The 9,141-nt window shown below is 43.5% G+C and overlaps 1 protein-coding gene across 1 annotated transcript in view; it reads left to right on the top strand.

Moving 5' to 3' along the window:
• The first annotated feature begins 3,461 nt into the window (after nt 1–3,461).
• Nucleotides 3,462–9,141, top strand: part of LOC102381636 (serum amyloid A-5 protein-like) — a 12,508-nt gene continuing 6,828 nt past the window's right edge. Inside the window, exons 1-3 of the mRNA XM_006022000.3 lie at nt 3,462–3,523; nt 3,897–4,011; nt 7,625–7,763. Coding sequence (XP_006022062.1) covers nt 3,909–4,011; nt 7,625–7,763 — 242 coding nt within the window. The 5' untranslated portion in view covers nt 3,462–3,523; nt 3,897–3,908. The remainder of the gene's footprint in view (nt 3,524–3,896; nt 4,012–7,624; nt 7,764–9,141) is intronic.

Below are 9,141 nucleotides of genomic sequence, written 5' to 3'. Positions count from 1 at the left end.
GTTGACTGTATGCAGCTGTGAGTCCTTTATGTATATACAGTAAAATCCCTGTTACCAGAACACTCTATTAACCAGCCGGCCGGCCAGACGCAGGTGGCGGGGTTGGGGCAAGCTCGCATGCCGTGGCTGCTGCTGCCACCCACCACCCTGTGCTGTACCTGCTCTGTGTGCGGCTGCAACCCCCCGCTCCACCTGTGGCTGCTGTCACCGTCCCCTCCCCGACTGCTCTGCATCCAGCTGAAAACCGCCAGCCTTGGGTACTCAGGTAACTGGCATTTTTAGATGCCCGGCACCCCCATTCCCCACTTGTGCCAGATAACAGGGATTTTACTGTATTCATTTATCTTAAGGTACAATAGGATCAGACAGAGGAAATGGGATTTGAATTCTCAAACTAGAGGTAACATTTACTATTTACATATTGTGGTTTCAGGACCCATAAATGCCATCACCCTTCTGCCTTTAAACAAGACAGAGCCTGTTTCTCAGAAACTTTGCTATACTGCATTGCTAAGTTTTAGTCTGAAGGTAGTCTGCCCCACTCTCAACTTGCTGTCCATGAGCAGGATAAAATTGTAGAACATAAGGTTTTGACTGTAAAATTGTTAAACCAAGGCTGAAAATACAGTTTTTACATGTGTCTCTCTCCTCCTCACTTCTCAGCTAAGTGCTCTGAAGGCAGCTGGCTTTGTCATAGAGAGGTTTCTGGTTTTTGAGTGGATTTCATCACTTTACTAAATTTTCTGAACTGCACATGATACTGCTGACCTATGTACCAGCTCTAGTGCATATTCACGCAGAATGAACATAGGCTAGGTACAGACAGACATTTGACATGCTCCAAACCTAGGAATGCTTCAAATTTAGAGCTGTGCAAATGCACATACCTCTTCAAGTGCTAAGTAGGAATCTGACAGGGAAGGACTTCCACAAAGGCTGGTGGAGCAGTGAGAGGGCCAAAACTGGGGTGAGGACCAAAGACAACATAGCTTAGGTCGATTGCCTTTGCAGGCCAGAGCACTAAGCTGGACTGGCGTGTGCTACTCATGTAGGGCTCTTTTGCAACACTTTCCCTATCACACTTATGTTACCAAACTCCGTACCTGTAAATAATGCATGGATATTTTACAAGAAAATGTATTTATATAACTCAAAAAACTTCAGGGAGCAAAGTGTCACTTGCAGCAGCAGACTTTTACTGGAATCCTTCTCAGTAAAATGAACAGGGGTTTTAAGTGCCATCTTCCCTACTCTGATTAGGAAGTACAACCTGTGTTTGCTTTAGCTTGATCTAACTCCTAGTGATAAGGCTGTCTTTTTTACCAGATGGTAAATATAACTTGTGGAGGACACTGAGCTACGGGAAGAGTTGTTAATTCCAATATTTTGAAGAATTTTTATTAACTATTCACATAGCTGCACAAAGCTTAGATCTTGTCTTTGATCTTAATGCTACTTTGGAAGTTGGTTGCCAGTAAGGCAAATTTAAGCTTCTTCCTGAGAAGTCAAGATGAAAATAAAAAAGGCAGCTGAAATTTTCCAAGCTTCAAAATGTTGATAAAATTGTCTTGAAATCTGATGGAAGAAAAGTGATGAGATTTGCATTAAGTTTTTCCAACATGGCATCCCATTTTGACCAGCTGAATAAGGAGACCAAATGATGACTAGAGACCTACTCAAATTGCAACTGTGTGGATTTTATGGAAATCATGAAATCAGGAGACCTCCACAAAATCCACAGGAAACCCTGCCTCGTAATGATTTAAGTCTGGCAGTGAATAACAACAACTATGAATGAGGAAGACCTTTAATGATAGCACAGCACCAGGTTGCTCCAGCACAGACCATGTGGCTGCCCCCATCTTGATTTCCCCTTGCTCCCCAGGGCTCATGTTCAAATTCCTCACCTGATAAGGTGTTCCCTTGTAAGGGACTGTTTCCAAAGTCTAACCCTTATCACTACACCCCCAACCCGCCCCAAAAACTTAGTAAAAATACAATCCTGGCTCCCCAATGGGGAGTGGGGAAGATGCTGGGAGAAACACGTTTCATCAGCACCTGCTTGGTCTGGATCAGACTGCTGTACAGCTGCTCAGGTCTCCTGAGCCCAAGCCTGAGCCGGGGCTGGAGTGGGGGAAGAGAGAGCGCACTGGAAGATGGTGTGGCAGGCAGAGAATGGGGAGCTGGAGGAGAAACAGCTCTGGAGGGAGAAGCAGCTTTGGAGGGAGTGGAGCCGGCTGCCAGCCAGCAGCGAACCTCTGAAAAGCTCCAAGTAAGCCGGAGACACTGGCAGCAGGCCCATGGCAAGAAGAAGCAGTGGGAGCTGGATGGAAACTTGGCTAGGGATAAGCCGGTTACAGGACGGGTGGAAGCATCCCAGCTAAGGTCCTGTATTTTCCTTTGCTTCTTTGGACAGGTGGAGGGAGAGCCCGGCAAGACGCCAGAGAGACAGAGCCTGCACACAAGCGTGTGTAAAACCCAGATGGGTCAGGACGGAACTGAGCTGAAGCGCCCAAGGATAGAGCCGTCACGTCCATGTGAGGCCAGCACAGCTGGGAGTTTTTCTTTTAAACAGAAGTGCCTTTATTACAGGGAGACAGGCCAGATACGACCATGAGCCCATACAACGTCAGAGAATGAGTCTGCCCCTAAAGATCTTGGGTGTGATGGATGCATTAACGTTAGGGTGGCGCATGGCTGGGATGTAGGGGAGGTTGGAGCCCCAGAAGACAGGATAAGCCCAGCGCACCAGCAGTAAGTTACCTGGGGAATTAAATGCTTCCCAATGAAAATATCCAATAAGACCAAGTCGTGGTAGGGAAAAATCGTGTAGCCCCTTGGTGCTTCTAAGCTCTGATGAACTTGAATCCCAATAGCACAGTCAGGTCGGGCACAGGGCTGCTGGGCCCTGAGGCCCTGTCACGTGCTGAGCTGACATACCTCCTTGAGTTGGGTAGAGCCCTCATTATCACAGACTTGATAATTTGGACATGATTTTTGAGTATTCACTTCCTATTAAAATTATAGATAAGAATTGAATCAATTTGGCATTTATGAATTTTAATTAAATTTATGCCAGAGAAAAATCTAACTTAGTAAGATTACTCATTTCACTAATAATTACATTTTTCATGCAGTATCTATCTTACACTTTTTATAGGAAAAGATAGTGGTGGTCTGGATCTAACAGTAAATATTGTAATTTTGTCATGTACTAGGCATTAGTTGATAATTGTCAGACCTTTGGCTCTGTATAGAGAGATATTCTGGAACTTCATCAATTCAAGCCAAAAAAACCTCAAGGACAGGTAGCGCAACTTCCAGTGTTGAATTCCTGAAGGAAGCAATATTTACTGGCCTCTGATGAGCAAATAATAAATCTATGTTTATTTAGTCAGGTTTCTGTAAATGACTGAGTGTTGGCTTTCTGAGATAAGAATTGCTATAAATGTGGCATAGTCTAGTCATCTCAGAAAGCCTCCAGGAAGAACTCCATTTCTCAGAGACTAGCAACACAACAACAGTAAGTCTCATTCTAAATGGAAGCTTTCTATATAAAAATGTTGCCTTTTCATTTATTAAAGCTCCTATAAGAGGCCATTGAAGTATTGAGCATAGGCTAAAAAACCCCCTCAACTTACCCATGTCTGACCTCCAGGTGAGTGCTGGGAGCACTTGGGTTTGTCAGAGACGACAATTCCCTTTTCTAAGCAGAAATCATAACTTTTTTTGTGTCTTCACAATTGTGGGTAGTGCTACCAATTCATGCATATGCTCCACAGCAGTTACATGAAAGGTGAATATGCTGCCTTGGAGCCTTAAACAGTTGACCAGGTTTGGGTTAAATATTCTCCCTCTTCCTCTCCCTGTTTCTGTCTCTCATAATCCTGATGCAGCCTGAGTGAACCATGAAGTTCTGTACCTGCATGATATTGTTTTCCCTGGTCCTGTGTGCCACTGCTGACAACTGGTTCTCTGATGCTGGAAGATTCATAGCAGACGCTTTTCAAGGTAAGCTTTTACTAATTATGTTGTTCAACAAAACTGTCCTTGAAAGAAAGGTTGCGGGAAGTGGGTTTGAGAGCAAGGAACTGAATTCACTAGGATGTTAGTGCTCTGCTACTATGATCTTGGGTGTCCTTTCAAAGTGGACCTAACTTCAAATTGGGAAGGTACATAATCACTCTTAAGTATTTCTTCATAAGAAGATACATGAAAAGTTTTGCTTTTGTCTTTTAAATGTGAAGGTTTGGTTAAGATCCTGTATTTTGATCCACAAGGCTAGACACATATGGCAATCTGTTGACCTTAATGGGATTTCAGGCACATGGATGCCTGAACCTGCACAGGTCAAATTCTATTCGCATGCAGATCTTTGAGAAAGACAAAAGAGTTCAAGACAAAAATGTTCCTTTTCTCTCTCCCTGTTCGTTTCTTATTTTCTCCTCATTTCCTTTAGTTTCTGTTTATTATTTATTCTAAGAAATCATTTAATGCTAAATTATTATTTGAGCTGGGGCTCTGGGTATAGTGTAGGGCAGTGATTTTCAATGTATTTGCCATAGTGGGCTACACTTGCAGCTCTCAATGTGTTATGTGGGCCACACCCACACAACTTACTTCCTGTGTATCCATTTAAAAATGTTATAACAGGACGTCACATAGGCCTCAGCAGCGTGCTGATTGGGACACATGTGGCCTGTGGGCCATGGGTTGAGAACCACTGATCTAGGGCATGTGTCCTGTGGCTCTCAGCCATATGAAGATTTTGGCTTGTAGCTACAAAGGATAGGAAGCTGGGCCACTCCCTAATTTACGGGTCTGGACCCTATATTTGTAATGGCTTATGAATCATAACATAATAAGCACTTTTCCATCAGGAAAGATTAAGTCAACCTTTAAAAGGATATTTATGCACTTCATTGAACAAGGTATCATTTTAACTCATTCACTTCCATGCAGTACGTATTGTTAGGCCCAGTGAAATTTGGGATTGTTCTTACCCAAGTGTGTCTTTTTTGTTTTAGTTCAGTTCTCAGAAAACTCTATACCAATTTCCATAAAGAAATAAATAAGTTCAGAAGGTTTCCTAAATCTCTCCAGAAAATATTTCTAGGGTCAGAAAAGTTAGGTCCTAATCCAACACAGTACTGAGCACTGTCACTTGTTAGGATGCTGAGTTGAGGACATTCAGTACCTTGCAAAACTGTGCTCTTCGATCCTGCCTTATGAAAGCACTTCAGGATATGTTTAAATGCACCCTTGCTTTGGTAAGCGATTCATCATATGCCTTAAGTCATCATTAGCCTTCACTACTCCAAAAATTCCTTCCCAGGCATATAAATCGAAGGTCTGGGTGGCCCTCATGCATACACCATGATCCAGGAGGATGAAAGACCTCTTGGCTGACAGTACTTCCTAGGCCGTCCTTTGACTATGGGCTGACATCTCTGTAACTGGACTCACCACAGCCTTGTGCTGATGAGGTTCTTATAAGGAAGACAGGAAAAAACCCAACATAAAGTACTGCCAGATCGGCTTCCACTGAGATGCACTCATAGCTGTGTTCCTCATTACATTGTGCTCTATAGGCTTGGCAGCTTCCTGCTGCACTCTCGCTGCCTTATTAGTGACCCTTTATTGGGTCTCCACCCCTTCAGCCACAATCCTAGGTCTCCATGCCACCAATTGCTTTGCAGCCTGACTTGACCCTAAACTTCTGCCCCTCCACGGAAGCCTCTCCACGTTCGGGCCTCCTGCCACCCATCTCTCCCTCTCTTTTTCACTCTTTTGGCCTTGAGGCTGTGTTACTTCCCCACCTTGTTCAGTGGACTCTGCGGTTCCCTTCCTCGCACTTCCCCATGGGGTACCTGCCTTGCTGGGTGCAGCCTCCTCCGGCCGTGCTCCGTGCTCCTCCCTGCTTTGTCACCGGGTTTGGCAGCCTTTCCGGGATGCTCTCTTGGGGCTTTGCCTCAGCGTGCCTCTTTTGGGGTGTGCAAACAGCCATGCTTCCCTTTTGGGCTGTGCCTGGCTTCCTGGCTCTAGCCTGCGCTTCCCCGTGGTGTTTCCACACTGCCCGATGCTCTTTCCTCTGTCTCCCTTCTGGTATGCTCTGTTCCCGGGCCCCACCCTTCTCTTCTCCTGATCTGCAGGCTCAGGCTGCTCCTGAACCGGTGCACCTGAGCCTGCCGTCCCAGCATTTCCCCACTTGCCGTGGAGCCTGGGGAAGATGGGGAAAGCCCCCATTGGCTGTATCTTCCCCTCTCACAAACATATTATAAGGATGTATGACAACTGGATTCCAAAACAGGTCCTATACTCTCAGATCACCTCTGATCCTCTACAGGTGGGACAGAGAAGAGATTCAAGGACACTTTGAAGGCCAATCTGAAGAAATGCAATCTTAACGTTAATACCTGAGAGACTCAAGCACTGAATCATTCTCAGTAGTACCATGATGTACAAGATATCAATCACTCTGAGATAAGTCACCTTACTAGGGCCGTGAATAGATGAGGACACAGAGGGAAAGTGCTGTGACCTGACATCACCAGGATCTAGTCCTTCCTTCCAGAACTATTTGCCATGTCTGCAATCAAACATGCAGATCTTGTATTGGCCTCCTCAGTCATCCATAGACTTGCTAATAACTTCCGTACTTCCCGGAAGACTGTCATCCTTATATCAAGGGAGTGTCAATAGCTAGGTTCATATGGATGGAATCAAGTATCTAATTTAATCTCAAGAAGCAACTCACAATAGGCTCTGATTCCATTTATTGTCTCCTGTTCATCATTTTACCCCTTGCTTCCAAGCTGTGTAACATATTTAATTTTAAGTTGATAATCTATCAACTCTACCTATTGTCGTAAGGCAGTTTTGTTTTCTTAACAAAGCATGGTAAAAAAGATGAGTTTATATTCATTTCAGTTTCAGATGTTTACAATGTATGCATAAAAGTTCTCAACTCTGTCCAAATTCATCTCCATAGGACCAATTAAACCAAATCACCACAGGAATTAATTTAGTGCAACACGGAAATTCCCCAGTATAGACATTCTTGACCTCATTTTAGCTTCTCCATCCCTGAGGAATTCCTGAAAAATAATGCAGAGTTTTGTGGATAAAGCAGAGGTTTATGGATATTTTTTTCAGTAGGTGTCAACCTCCATTTAGACAATGGCATAGATTGGAGACTCAAAAGAATGATGTTTGTAATTTGGATGCATATCTTTACTCTGTTCTCCTAGTAACCTTGAGGAGAATGCTTTGAGAAATCTCTGAGGGCTTATTGTACCTAAAAGATTCCTCAAATATATAATATATCTGAGTCTATTGATGCTATATGGTATTTTGAGATCCTTCTCAAGAAGCCCTCATTCATCTCCTCCTCCAGAGATGTCATCTGATAGAAGTCTTATTTAGTAGAAATGTTCAAGAATCTTTAAATCTATTTCTTCCTAAAGGGCATATTGGGTGTATGAGCCCTTCTGTCTTCTGTACGAGCACTATATTTGTACGCCCTAGTAGTAATGTGGCTGGAATATTTTTGGATGGAGCAAAATAATCTTAAAGTTTTGTTCTACATGTACAGCATCTACATAATTCTCTCCCCCTTATCCAGGTGCTAGGGATATGTACCAAGCATACAGCGATATGCGTGAGGCAAATTGGAAAGATTCAGATAAATATTTCCATGCTCGTGGGAATTACGATGCTGCTAAAAGAGGTCCTGGTGGTGCTTGGGCAGCGGAAGTTATCAGGTAAAGAATGCTAATTGGTATATGAGAATACAGTTGGTAAGGAGTTGGGCAATCCAATGAGGCTGACATGCATCCCGATTCATACATTTTTATTAAGCTCTTGGAGAAAATACATTTTTATTTAATAGCTTAACTAGCCAAATTTGATTACAAAGACTGGGGCCATGCTTGAGTTTTCAAAGCAGCTTTCTGTGTTTGCCAGTTATGAGCTGAGAAATTTAATGAATTCTCAGATCAGATTACAGGTCCATGTAGAAACAGGGTGACATGTTCATGACAGTGCATTTAGTCTTTCTGGTCCCTGGTGTTAAACTGTTATGGTTGAATATAAAGCCTATAATGTTAAGAACTTAAGAACAGGTAGAATTTAATGAAGGGAAATTGTCTGAAAGCTTTTTAAATACAGTTGTGTTTCTGGGATGGTGTTAAGTAATAAAATAGGATTCCAGACTAGTGTTAAAGGATTGACATGACACCTGGTTCGATAAATGACAGAAAAGCTTTATTTACTCCAAGTATTCCAGGTTAAATGAGCCCCAAACAAAACAAAGTCCAGTATTTAGCTGTAAAGTGATAATTTCTCACCAGTGCAGGCTAAAGAGAGGTGGTTTGTTTCTTATCAGCTTCTCCAGGTGCAGATCTGCTCACCTCCGAGAACAGCTGGGCTCAGTAGCAGTTTGTTTCAGAGAGATTTCTCATTTCTGAAGCACGCCCTGTTAGCCCTCTTATTCCTCTTCATAGACCCCTTAGCTCAGCATCTTCAAAGTGCTGTAGTTGTGTAAATCAAGAGATTGCCAAATAGTAATTGACAGGAAAATGCTGTTAATCAAACTGATCATTATTGACGTCAGAAAGTCCTAATTTGAATGAATGACCTTCCTCAGTGACAAGAGGTTATCCATTTCCACTAAGTTTGGAAAGTATCAAGAAACTGATTATCAACCAGGAAAAAACACAAGGTTTTTGAGGAGTCATCCTTGGAAGACCAATGGAACCACTAAGGAAAACAAAAATAAATTAGGAGGAAGCAGTAAAACAAGAGTAAATCAGGAGGAGACATCTATCACATATGGAGAATGACTCTTCCTGCACATTGCCTTGGACGGCCAGAGCCGACTCGAGTTGCGTTAGAAATTGCTCGTACGTTAGGGCAGGCTGGTGAATGGAGAGGCAGACACAACTTATTGGTTGCAAAAAACTACTCACGCCGCTTGCAATCACGACGCAGGTGGTCCGGTCGTCTGAACAACCACACGAGTTGTTCCAGCTGGCGGGGCCCAAGGCAGTTAATCCGTCCGCAATTCGAAGCCAGCGGGGAAAGGGGTACGTCGGGGTTGCGCTCGGTGACGGGAAGAAAGATCGATAGGTGATCAGTCTA

The sequence above is a fragment of the Alligator sinensis genome, unplaced genomic scaffold (assembly GCF_000455745.1).
Source record: "Alligator sinensis unplaced genomic scaffold, ASM45574v1 scaffold983_1, whole genome shotgun sequence".
Lineage (NCBI taxonomy): Eukaryota > Metazoa > Chordata > Crocodylia > Alligatoridae > Alligator > Alligator sinensis.
The sequence above is the reverse complement of the archived record's forward strand: the minus strand, read 5'-3'. Positions and strand labels throughout refer to the sequence as shown.